This window comes from Excalfactoria chinensis, chromosome 5, assembly GCF_039878825.1.
Source record: "Excalfactoria chinensis isolate bCotChi1 chromosome 5, bCotChi1.hap2, whole genome shotgun sequence".
Lineage (NCBI taxonomy): Eukaryota > Metazoa > Chordata > Aves > Galliformes > Phasianidae > Excalfactoria > Excalfactoria chinensis.
The window spans coordinates 21,145,522-21,158,641 of record NC_092829.1 but is presented as its reverse complement, the minus strand read 5'-3'; the positions used below and the strand labels follow the sequence as shown (position 1 = coordinate 21,158,641).

Below are 13,120 nucleotides of genomic sequence, written 5' to 3'. Positions count from 1 at the left end.
TCCCGTCCGGCTCAGGAACGGGGTTATCGCTTTGGCCCGTTCCCGGGCAAGCCGGCCCGCCGCCCAGCGGAACAGCCCCCGGCGCTCGCAATGGCCGTAACGCCTGGGCACGGCGGCGGCGCTCCGCCTGCGCGAGGCCGCGTCTCTCGCGAGAGCAGCCGGGCCGGAGGGGAGAAGCGGGGCGCCCGTGTCGGCGGAGCGATGGAGTCGGCCGTGGAGGAGCTGATGCCGCGGCTGCTGCCCGTGGAGGACTGCGACCTGCCCGACGACTTCGACCCCACCGTGCCGCCCCGGACGCCGCAGGAGTACCTGAGGCGCGTCCAGTGAGTGGCGGGACGGGGGTTGGCGGCGGGCCGGTCGGGCTCCGTCGGGGCGGCTTGTTTCTCGCTGTGTGAGCCCGAGGGGCCCGTTATTCCCCGCGCCGAGTGCTGGAGCTCTGTTTTTCCGATGAAGACGGCGGTCCGGTTTGGGGCTCCGTGTGGCAGTAGCATCCCAGGACGTCGCTACGGGATGCGCAGCCTCACTTCAAGGCAACTTGGGAGCATGCAAGCTTCAAGGACTCCAGTGCAGTTGTTTATAAAGAGTGAATAGTTGTTAATTCTGAAGTCAGACCTTCTGTAAGAATTGCCTGTGGAGTCTGTTGGTTTTTGCATAAGTGAAGATTCCTGCGGGTGCCGTATTTCAGAGGCATTCGGCCAATAACCGCCCATTGCAATACAGCAGTTTGATTTTATTTTGTAGGATCGAAGCGGCACGATGCCCTGATGTGGTCGTGGCACAAATAGACCCCAAGAAACTAAGAAAGAAGCAGACAGTAAACATTGCAGTAAGTTTGGGCTGCTTTATGCCTTTTACTTTAAGAAACAAGCAGCGGGAAAGATAGGGGGGTCATAAGCATAACTAAAGCATCAGCTTTGCTGGATCTTAAAGCTCCTAATGAAATAAATCAAACTTCAGGGTTCGAAGAAATACCTGTTGAGTTTCTGGGCAATAAGCACTCTTTGTAGCTGATCAGTTTAAATAGGCCATAGCCCTACTAACTGACACACAGCAGACCTTTTTCTGCCTGAAGGAATCAAATACTGAGCTGTAGAAGGATTTTTCTGTACTGTAATTCTTTCATGCTAATCTCTGAAGAGGTCATAGCTATTTAATTGTCACTTTATTTCCTAAAAGATAGCTATATATTTTTGTCTTCCCCAACTTACTATTTGAACAAGCAGAACTCCTACTACTAATAGCATCTGTCTAAGGTAAGGAAAGAGCACTCTCCTTTTTATTAACAGGGAAGTTAAGGCAGAATAGGTGCTACAAACATGACCTTAAATGATTCTTCAACAGCACATTCTGCATGTTTAATTTTCCTTCTTTGCATATGTACACCCTCAAGCAGGATGAATTTTGTCTAGAGCAACTGTTCAATCAGTTGTCAGGAAATTACCTTTCTTAAAGCCAGTACTTGTATGTTTATCTGCTGGCAGTCTGTCATGGTTATTTACTACTTCTCTTGTTCTTTAAGGATTATTTTTATAAAGCTTTTTATACATTATAATTATTGCCAGTGTTTCCTTAGATTTCTGGATGTCAGCCTGCTCCGGAAGGATACTCTCCAACACTCAAGTGGCAGCAGCAGCAAGTGGCCAATTTCTCATCTGTTCGTCAGGTAGAAAATTGTGTGTGTGATGGGGAGTGGAGGGATGCTTAAACTTGCACATCTGTGCTTTAGGTGGGACAACCTTATATCTTTCCTGCCATAAAGCCATGACATTTTGATCAGATGTTGCTAGTCAGCTGTGTTAATTTCTTAATAAAAATAGAAAAATAAAATGTGAATATACTGTGAGGCTTCTAAACTTCTGATGAAACTCATTCCTGAGAGTCAACAGGAGGGGAGTCAACTCTTTGAAATGGTAGATAACAGCAGGACAATGGGAAATGGTTTTAAGTTAGAGGGAAGATTTAGGTTGGATGTGAGGGGGAAGTTCTTTACTATGAGAGTGGTGAGTGCTGGAACAGACTGCCCAGTGAGGTTGTGGATGCCCCATCTCTGGAGGTGTTCAAGGCCAGGCTGGATGGGGCCCTGGGCATCCTGGTCTAGTATTCAATGTGGAGGTTGGTGGCCCTGCCCATGGAAGGGAGATTCACGACATTTTGATCAGATTCATGACTGGAGATTCATGATCCTTAAGGTCCCTTTCAACCCAGGCCATTCTGTGGTCCTGTGAAAGCAAAAATATCTGGCAGTATTTGCACTGAATGATACGTAGCACTTGAGGAAGGACAGAAATCACTGTGATGTTACACAGTGACACTAAAATCAACAGTGTTCTATGTTGTTCTGTAGAACTATAGAACAAGTAGATTCCAACCCCACCATGAGCTTCATATATGTAAAATGCAGTCCATTTAGGGACCTCTGGGCGCTAGTGGGAACCATTATGGTCAGAAATATCGATTTGCTAAAATGGATTTGTGTGGATGTAGCATTAGCACAGACTTTCCTACCACATTTGTATCTTGCTTTTACAGAAAAGAATTGAAGAACTGAACAGTCTCTCTCTATGCACTGTTCAAACAGGGCGTATATGAAGATTTTAAGACTAGTAAAACTTACTACTTAAAACATGATGCAATAGACTTTATAATTCCTTGACTTTAATATTACTTCCAAAAACCCAGTATAAGAAACAGCTATATTTATACTAAGAGGCTTGAGGAATACTTCAAAACATACTTTTTTAAGAGAAGATAAGATTGTGGCTAGGATCCAATAACTGAAGTTAAAACTGATTTGGTTTTAATTATTCAGAGCCTGAACAAGCACAGAAATCACTGGCGGTCACAGGATTTGGACAGCAATGTTAACATGGTAAGTAGAATTCATAACAGTTCTGTGTTTTTTCTAGTCATTAAATTTGTGGTTAATCTTGCTTTACAGTGTAATTCAACAACCGGTGAGTATTATCATGTCTGTTCTTTGGTGTCTTCAAGATAGCTACATTTCACTGTTTTCAATTATTTTTGTTTAATTTAGCCCAAAGTAGAGGATGAAGAAGGTTGGAAGAAGTTCTGCCTGGGTGAAAGAGTATACTCAGAAATAGCTGCAGAATCTGACCATGAAAATCTGGGAATTGATTACATAAAGGTGAGTATAAGAGGACTCATTTTCAACTGTTGTTTTCACAAATAGCTACCAGAAACAGCTACCAATGCTACTGTTTAATACCACATTGTGCTAAATATAAAGCAAGCTGGCTGATGAGCCCAGTAAGACCCATTTCTCTTCCCTTTTAAGCTGAAACTGAGTGAAGCAGAGAACAAATCTATTAGTTCAGTCAAAACGTTGGGGAAGTTCCCTCATCTGTTCCCAGCTAAAGCACACCAATTCGCTGCTAGCTGAACTGAAGTTTTATCTATAGTCTGGTTTAGTGTTTTGTGAAGTTGCTCCCTGTTTTTTTTACGTGCTACTCTGTAAATATGCCCTTCACTGCATCTTTCAAAAAGAAAGCACACCCTTGTTTTACAAGGGGCAGCAAAGGCAATGCTGTTTGATACCAAATTTAGCTAGACCTTATCAAGTTACTTGAAGATTGTTTTGTGTTGTTGTTTTTTTTTTAATTACATATCAAAGCTCAGAACAGAATTCAAAACAATTACAAATACTAACATTCAAATGGTACTAAGTTCTAACTTAGAAAAAAAGGTGCTTGTGATAATGTTTCTGCATTTTCCAACTCGACTTTTTTAGGTGGGATTTCCTCCTCTGCTAAGCATTGTAAGCAGAATGAATCAGGTAAGCCTACATCTTAAGCCTGCCTCTTAGAACAGCATAGTGGTACTGCAAAAGTTAGTACTTCCTGTGTTCCAGCAGTTGCATAAATCTCAGCTATTTTTCTGTGCTAAGGTGATTGTTTATTCCAGCTGCTATTCAGTGTTACAAGGAAAAAATATTATCCCACCTTTAACTACAAACAGTTATACCAGCAAACGTTTACTGTAACTAGATGTAAGTCTATTTTCTCCTCATAATTTCTTTATAGAACCTTCTAATGTTTGAGTGCCTCTTTTGGGGGCTTACAATTTGTAAGTTACCTCCTTTTTTGTCTTTTAAGTGCAGCCCTTTAACGTGATTGTGAACTCATAAATGCATTGCAAGACTAGAAGAACCACGTTTACTACATTTCTCACCAGTCACTCTTATACAGAAATAGTCAGTATGATGTCTCTTTTGTTAGCTGTCTATAACATCCTGTTAACACAGGGCACTGCTTTATATAAAGCTCTTAGGTTTTTAAAAAGCTTTTTTTCCCCACAATGCTGTAACATTTACGTTACCCTTACATATAATCTCAACCTCAACTGATCGCCATATAGAATTACAGCCGAGTGGAAACATATAATGTCTGTATTTAAAGACAAAAAAATCACATTTGCTCTTTACATAATATAATCCTTTGGGCAGAAGGACAGCAAAGCAAAACTGTGCAGATATCGCATTGTGTCTTTATGTTTCTCTTTCGAAGGCCACAGTAACCAGCGTCTTAGAATACCTGATAAGCTGGTTTGGAGAGAAAAAATTTACTCCGGAACTGGTAATTCTTAATTTTTTTCTAACTACTTGCATGTGAACACATGAAACAAGGGATACATTATACCCTCTTCTCTGTGAAATTACTGTAGTTTCCAAATAGTTCTCTAGATCCATGCACTGTATTCAATTGTTCTCAAAACTCACCTGACTAGATACTAGATTGAACATACACAGAACTTTTTGAAAGGCTAATTACAAAACAGCAGATACAGATCTTTCAGGTACTGCTAAAACTCCTCTGTTGCATTTGCTCCCCACAATAACTTAATCTGCAAGGTCAGAAGAGCGCTGGGGAGAAAAGAGGGCCAGGAAGCAGAAGCTTTGATTCTGACCAGTTGTCAATGGTTTACGGGCTGGTTCGGCCCAGTTCTGTGATTAGTGGGGCAGAGGGATTTTGCAAAATCTGCACCTCCAGAAAAAGGAAAACCCAAAATAATTAAAAACCCCAAATAATTTAAAACAGCGGCAATGATCTGAGGAGAAACAAACTAATTTACTAAGTGTGTGGTATTGAAAGGCAAGATAACACACTATAATACAATATGCTTAGAATTGAAACTAATGAATCAAATATAATGAGAGAAACTATCTGAAAAGCTGAAGGCCTTACACTGATACTGAAGTGATGGGCGCAGTTGGGACAGGCAGCAGCAAGGAGAGACAAAGAGAAGAGAGCCATCAGGTGACCCTGCCAGGAGTTCTATCTCCTCTCTGACTGTAAAGCCCCCTGGGGAATGTAGTTCTTCTCTTCCGGACAGGTACCTGGAACTGGAGCATTAACACTTTAACTCCCAGTGCACTACATAATATTATGATGTGGAATACCAGTAACCAAAAATCATCAAACCATGACCCTGGGTTAAGTTGTCAGTCAGCTGCAGGCTGTATTTGCCGACATGTCTGTTTTAGTTTGGAGATTCATGGTATTCTGCTAAAAGAGATGCATTTAATCTTTCCATGTGCAGCACTGACCAAAAAGCATATCTTTGTTAGTGTGGAAACAGATCCAATCTGATAAAAAAATTGGAGTACAAAAGCATGAAGTTTGGCCATAACTACATTAACTAGCTGTGTACCACAAAAGAAATGAGTAATGAGGACTTAATTCCACAATACTAAATACAGCTTCTTGATTTTTGAGTTGCTTAATGGCCTTTTCTTAGTGACCAATGTGCTGCAGAGGATGCACACAGAGGATTGCTTAGTTTAATCCCATCATGAAAGGCACTAGACATTGGAATTAATAAGTTAGACTGGTAGCAAAACTGATGTTTATAATATTACAATATCAAGTAAGTAAAAAGCAAAGGATGTGATTTTGCAGTGGGGTAAATCCTAATGTAACAGCATTATTTCCACAAAGATCTGACTTAATACGTTCATTCTTTAGAATGTTTATCCACAGTTTATGAAGTTAATAAATAATAGCTAAGTAATATTCTTTAGATCTTGCTAAAACAGTGCTTCCCTTAGGTTAAATAGAAAATATTCCAAAAAAAGAAAACGAAAAGCAGGAAATCTAGGAACATGCTCACAAGAGACTTATCTACAGGCATAAAATTCTACTATGCAGTCTCTAATCTGGCCCTTCAAACTTTTTCATTCTGGCAATAGCACTTAAATGAAATTTTGTTTTGAGACCTGTGCTCAAGGCCTACTACCTACAGGTTTTCTTGCGTCAAACTTCAAGGAAATGCCCATAATTAAAAACTCACTATTTAAATCCACGCAGGGTAGATGGTTTTATGCGCTGTTGGCATGCCTTGAAAAACCTTTGCTACCTGAAGCTCACTCCCTTATTCGACAGCTGGCAAGGCGATGCTCAGAAGTGAGAGTACTAGAGGTAAGATTTAATTTAATGTTCTGTAAAGGGCTGTTTCAACTACACTAATTATCAAGAAAGTGATTTTTCAGCTCTTAAATTCTTGGCAAGTTATTTTTCACATTTGAAGTCTGCTAGAAAATGAGAGGAAGACTACAACATATAACACGGCAGGTAACTTTTTTCTAGTGGATGCGGTTAACAGAAGTACTGTTCTGGTATTTATTTCTCTTTCAGGAGAACAAGAACGAAGAGCAAGTGTCAGCTCTGAACCTGTTAATCTGCTTAGTTAGCAGGTAATGCAGACTATAGATATAAAATAGCAGAGCATGACCAGAAAATAAGTGTGATTATCCTTGTGCTAACATAGATTCCTTAAAAGTGAAAGTCAGTCTGAGCAGTCTGGATATGTGTAGCAGACATACTTAGTTACAAGGACTCCAGACAAACCTAAGACTAAAACAGAGGAGACACATTGGTTTTCTTTGGTGAGCTCCCTCAGTCGTGAAGCTATAAATATGATAGAAATACTAAATTAAAACCTGGAAAGCAGATAGTCTAACAACTCATATCAAAGTAAGGAGTGTGTTGCATTAGAGTCTTCTTACTGTATTCCACTTCTCTCCCCTAGGTACTTTGATCAACGCGATTTAGCTGATGAGCCCTCCTAGACTTTCTTGAGAAAACCATTTTGTGTTGCCATAGTACCAACAGCGTACAGGTCTGAAGCGTGCAGTGTCTTTCTGTGAAGCACAATACAACTTCTTCAGAGCACCCTCAACATAGTAATATATTTGGAACAGCTATGAATAACGTAAGCTGATCTTTAGCATGGGGGTACTATTCTCCAGTATCCTCATCATAAAATGGTCCATGAATCATCTGTCATTATCCCTCAAGCAACTGTCTTAGTATAGTAGATCGTTCACTGTAAATTTTTACCATCTGAGTAATCCTGTGGATGCCGCCATTAGGTAAAGACTTGTAAGTTTAAACAGATGTCACAGATGACTGTTTGTTACCTAATACACAACACTTGAGGTCTTTTTTTTAATAAAACATACCTTAAGGTGTTCTTAAACATTGTGGCTTTTCTCAGTCTTCATAGTACTTAACAACTGCCTTACTTCAGAAGCCTACACAACTGGGATCCAATGTGTTTTTTAGTTCCTGAACTTAAATACTGCTAACCAAGTACAACTATAGCCAGTGAATTACTGATACAGTTATGTTACCAACACATAAAGGGAGGTAGTACATAGATTTCCTGAGTAATAACATTTGCTACTCTATAGTGAAAGGTAGCAGAAGCCAGGGGAAAAGGCACGGCTGTACTCAGTACTCTTCAACTGAAGCATCTATTAAACACAATGGACAAATTTATTTTCTGTGTGGTATCTTGACAAATACATTAGCTCACCTGTTTGACTTAACACATTGAACAGGGAGTGCTTTGCCAAGAATATTGGTGTCTGCTTTGTACATACATGATTCTGTGGGGTTCTAATTATCTTCAACAATTGAATATCCAATTTAAAGGAAGTCTGATTTCTGCTGGTAACAGCAGACTGATAAACGTCACTGAATTTCACACTGTACAAGAAACAGATGTCAGTCCCTCACTGTTTAAAATAGACAGTTCATTAATCACAAGCTACTGGTTAAGCCTTTACTGTAACTTGGAATTATTAGTGCTTTTTTACACAGGACAGTATATCTTAGCTGTCAAATGAAAATGAAAGTAATTACTACAGTTTTAATTTTAGAGAAGCAAATTACAAAATGGCCTGACAGGTTGTGTGGGCCTAATGAGTGTCACTGAAGTGTCCATCTGTTAGGCACAGTGCAAGTCCATGCCTTTAATAACAGCATTTTAAAACAGCATGAGTTGGCAACTGAAGAACCCATAAAATGCACTCAGGAAGAACAGTAGTTAGCTAATTCTCTAACCTTACAATTTCAGAGAAGCCTGAATCATGCAGGTGGACAGAAACAACCTTCCTGTAAACTACTAGTGTAAGTGCTCAGTGTTTTCAGTCACAAAGCTGATCCCCACAGAGTACCAACCGCTACAGTTACTTTTATCTTTGCTAGGTCTCTAAACAGCACGATGGCATTCTGTTAGTGCTTTAGATCTTTCCTAGATCTGTCAAATTATCCAGTTACAACTAATCTGAGCTAGCATTCACAGTACCTGAAAAGATCTGAATTTGTTCACATCTTAAGCTCAATTATAATAAGCCCCTGGTTATCATGCCTGTAACCTCCAGCTTGCCAGCACAGATTGATAGACTACAAAAGGCAACTATCTAAAGAAGGCTTGATCCATTACAAGCTTCGGAACATCCTTAGAGCTTACAGAAGAACAACTTCCAGTGTTGCCCAACCATGCAATTGGATAACATACACAGAAGATGGTTAAAACAGACAAAAATGTTGTTCTAATGCATTATTCTTTATATCTAGCCTGTTATTTGCAGGTCTCAAAGTAGAAACTGAATCACTATCACAGGACATTCTCACATTTCTGAAAGTGTAAGGCCTGACTTTGCCAACAGAAAAGTCTTAGAGTAAAATTTGCTTTAAACAAGATGTTTTCATGCTTACCCACAGCAAGATACATATTGTTACACAAAACCTGTAACAAGAAGCATCAAGCAAACCTCAGTCTCCTCTAGGATCTTGGTGATGTCTTTAAAGCTTCTTGCTGCTTAATCATCTTCCTGCACACTCTCATTACAGAAGTGAGCTGTAGCTAGCAATTAAAAAAAAAAAGTACGTTAATACTGAATTTATGCACAATAAGGTAAAGCAAATTGCCTTTGTTGGATGTCGATGTTCTTAGCTGCACAATTCTGATGCAAAAAAACAAACAAACCAAAGCCAGGCATGAATTTTAGAGGCATAGGATATACCTTTATTTTTGTAGAAATAAGTTCTCTTTATTTGCTCATATCATTTCTGTATTCTACTGAATGCTGTTAATTAAGGGTGTTATTTATGCAGTGATTGTTCCCTCAGAATAACAGAAAGTTGCTGCCACACAATAAGGAGTGATTACGGGAAGGCAGCAGTTTGGCATTTCTTAGGTGACACAAAACACATTTGTTTCTTATAGCAACTGAGTCCTCAGTGTGACTTTACTCTGTTCTTAAAAGCTATTGTTTAATTTAGTCCTACAAAGCTTTTGTTGGTAACTTTTGAGAAGACAGTTTTTACCATGATGGACATTAATATGTTGGTACAGAATTAATTTCATACCGAGATACGAGAACAGTGTTATTTTAACAAACATTTATTATATACTTTGGAATCGTGCTGCACAGTGCTGTAATTTACACACTACATACAAAGCTGAACCAAGATACCAAAACCACAGACAAAGGATTTTTAAGGTGGATACCCAGATTTGAACGTGCTCTACATTTTCTGTATCATCACCTGGAATTTACCTGCAAAGAGAATGCAAAGTCAGATCAAAGCATGAACTTTCGATTTATTATTCCAAGTAGTTACTTTGTTTTCATGGCTTTAAGACATTACTAAGGAACATTTCAATCTTCCAGCTCCATCTTAATCAGCTTGTGTAGTTAGAATGGACTTCACTTACTACCTTTCTTACTGACTTCTATAAATAAAGAGCACAATAAGATAGTTCTTATCTTCCAATTACTGCAGTAGAGTTCTACATGTATGCCCTTTTGCATCTGATGCCTCCAAATGGAAATGTAAGTTTGTAATGTAGCTTTTCACTTTAATGTCATGGAGTTTCACTGTCAGTATTTTTTAACAGTAAAGCACGGTGAACTTGGTAGCTAAAGTTATCGAATGAGCTAATAACAAAGTACTCTGAGAAGTACTTACACGCAGGCATTGATGAAACTTCAGCCGTTACAATACTCCTTATTCCCAAATTCGATAGGCCCCCTCTGATCAGTCCACAGGTAAATGCTAAATACTAAACATAAAGTTACATTTTAAAGGAGTTTCAGGGGTGAAGCTGGTTGGAAAATATTGAAGAACTGATGACTTATTGCTTTGACAATATAAAACTATGGAGGTTTTGTTATTGTTCAGCAGTGTACCGTGAGAGTGGCAGAAGTTTCTTCCTGAATGGCACACAGCATACAAACATCAGCTCAATGATTTTCCATTTGAGTAGAGCTCCCACCATCAACCAGTAATTCAAACATAAAGTTTCAAAATCACTACGACTCTTTGTCGAAACACTGATCAAAGAACTGCTCTCAAACAAGATGCATTTCTGGAAAACAGCTTTGCTTTTGGTGGGTTTGTGTCCATTCAACTACAAAATGTCACGTTATAATTAATGGGCCAAGATGATTCAAATCAAACTCATAGATCCCAAGAAAAGTACCTTTGGTGCATGTTCTAAATACTGCTTTCCTGCAGACATTTGTGTCAAGAGACAAAATTTGTTGTCTTGAAGAACATAAATACCCTGTTGAAAGAAAAAACAATAAAAGGTTTTAATGGAGTCTCTAATGGGATGTAAGCAGAATTTTACCAATCAATGCCACCACCAAGCAAACCGGAAAGTTTCTTAGCTCTTGTAGAGCGATGTTCACCAGAGCGCTACTAACAACTAAGAGCATTCTGGGTTTCTTCCCAGCTAAATTAATCCTAGAGCAAGACAAACAGAAAATCCACCAATAACACAAGACAGCGTTACTGGTTTTGTAACTTAAGTCGTAATCTGGAGCGTTATTAGTACCTGGTGATTAGTCCTTAAGTTGTCTATTTGTTTTTTGAATACAGTCGTCCAAAAATCTTTGCAAATGAACTTCATAATATCTAATTCATCCTTGAACCTGGCTGTATCTTTCGTAAACCTAAAAGGTGAGGGAGAAATGTGTAACAACTTGACTGAGTAAGCAGAAAAATGCAAAGCAATACAAAATAGTACTGTACAACATTACTTTTGTGAACGTTACAGCGATGAATGTTCCAGCTATTGCACTAGCATCACTCAGCTTCCACCATGTATTATGGCTTAAGAGTAACATAGTTTTATCTTACTATCTGCAACGCTATAAATGAGTTTGAACTATGCAATCATTAAAGACAGCTATAGCACAGAAAGATAGCTTAACATAAAGCTTTTCACATAGAGTACTGCTTGGAAGGGCTCCTTCAAATATTGAAAATATCAGAAAAAAAGAAAAAAGCCAAACACATTAATGTGTAGGAACAAACACACAAAGCCTGTCTTCTGAGAAGTGCCTTCCTTCTGCAGTTCTCCCCCTGTATTCTCCCTGATGGTCCTTGCACCGCTTTGATCAACTCTTTTCTCAGGTAACAGTGATGTAGGATGAGTGGTAACGGCCTTAAGTTACTTGCTGGGGGAGGTTTGGGCTGGATATTAGGAAAAACAAGCGATGTACAAAGTGGTAGTGCATTGGAATGGGCTGTCCAGGGAGGCGGGGGGAGCCACCATCCCTGGAGGTGTTCAAGAACCGTGTTGGTGTGATACTGAGGGACACGGTTAGGGAGCTCGTGGATAGACTAGATGGCCTGAGGGGTCTTTTCCAACTTTAATGATTCTGTGAAAACGTGACGCTGGGAGCTCAGGATTCTCCACGTAGCCTCAGACTGTGCAGCGAGGCACCAGGACTCCGAGGGCCCAAGGAGAGGGAAGGTCCAAAGACAGAGGGGCCCTCAGGAAAGGGAAATCGTGCTGTAGCCAATTACAGAACTACACACCCACCTCTCGATCAGCCCCTGCCCGACGCGGAAGCCCATGCTCTCCAGTTTGGTGGTGCAGCGGCCGTTCTCCTGCAAGACACAAGGGCGGCCACCGCCTCAGCCTCGGGGCCGGCCGCAGCCGGGCTGCCTCGGGAGCGGGCACCGGCCCCACTCACCCCTTCGCCTTGCTCGGCGGCGCGGTACAGCCCCGCCACCATCTCGTTGTGCAGCAGCAGGAACAGCGCCTCGTCCGCCATCTCCGCTCCGCCGCTGGCGTCCCCCCGCCCGCCGTCACGGCAACGGCCCGCCGCCGCCGGGAGCCGCTGCACCGCCCCTTCCGGGAGCGGGAGGGCTCCGGGCTGCCTTGCCGGGCGAGGCGGAGCGGAGAGCCGAGCGCGGGGCGAGGCCGACTGGTTCCGGGGCGGGCATGAGAGAGGGAAGGCCGCTTTTGTGTGGTTTCGTTTGTTTTAAATCGCCTTCAAAACGTCACTTTCTGTACAACCCCCAGTGCCTGCCTCTGTAAGATGGAAACCGGCGGGGCGCGGGATGCAGCCTGAGCAGCCGCAGCAAAAACGGCACCCGTGTTCGGCCAGAACAGCGTCGCGGCGGGCAGCGCGGGGAGAAGCACGGCACTGCACGGCACCGCACGGCACGGCACGGCGCCCGCAATGCCCACCTCACGCCGCTCCGCGCGCCAACCCGTTACAGGAGCTCACGCTACGCCGCGCGGGAGCGTACAACGCGGCTGCCCGCTGTAACGCCCCTGTTAATTGGCCCGTCAGGCACAGAGGCTGTGGTAGCTCGAAGGTGATTGGCTCCCACCGCAGGAAAGTGACGAAGTAACTTCTCGTTAGCCGTGAGAGACGTCGCTCTGGCCTTCCCGCTTTGTGATTCGCAGAGCTGGCAGGCAGCGGCTCTCGGTAATTGGCTAAGGAGGATGTCAGTCTGTCTCTGAGCTTTGTGATTGGCGAGCGAGTGCAGAGATTCTTTCCACGGGGGCG

General features: G+C 41.8%; 2 protein-coding genes across 3 annotated transcripts; one reads left to right on the top strand and one right to left on the bottom strand.

Annotated features, from left to right (window-relative positions):
* Positions 1-65: 65 nt before the first annotated feature.
* On the top strand, positions 66-7,183 carry GEMIN2 (gem nuclear organelle associated protein 2). The gene is made up of 10 exons (XM_072338234.1): positions 66-323; positions 742-826; positions 1,574-1,663; positions 2,810-2,869; positions 3,035-3,145; positions 3,749-3,793; positions 4,524-4,592; positions 6,324-6,434; positions 6,651-6,709; positions 7,045-7,183. The coding sequence occupies exons 1-10, from the start codon at positions 91-93 to the stop codon at positions 7,082-7,084; spliced, it is 903 nt and encodes a 300-aa protein (XP_072194335.1). The 5' UTR covers positions 66-90; the 3' UTR covers positions 7,085-7,183.
* Positions 7,184-8,026: 843 nt separating this feature from the next.
* TRAPPC6B (trafficking protein particle complex subunit 6B) lies at positions 8,027-12,526 on the bottom strand. Of its 2 annotated transcripts, XM_072338237.1 has the most exons (7): positions 12,296-12,526; positions 12,142-12,209; positions 11,149-11,266; positions 10,792-10,875; positions 10,278-10,371; positions 9,817-9,865; positions 8,027-9,168 (listed from the first exon to the last, which is right to left on the bottom strand). In XM_072338237.1, the coding sequence occupies exons 1-6, from the start codon at positions 12,374-12,376 to the stop codon at positions 9,834-9,836; spliced, it is 477 nt and encodes a 158-aa protein (XP_072194338.1). In that variant the 5' UTR covers positions 12,377-12,526; the 3' UTR covers positions 8,027-9,168; positions 9,817-9,833. The 2 variants fall into 2 exon arrangements, with proteins under 2 accessions (XP_072194338.1, XP_072194336.1); XM_072338235.1 differs by lacking the exon at positions 8,027-9,168 and having other exon boundaries at positions 9,305-9,865.
* Between the last annotated feature and the right edge of the window lie 594 nt (positions 12,527-13,120).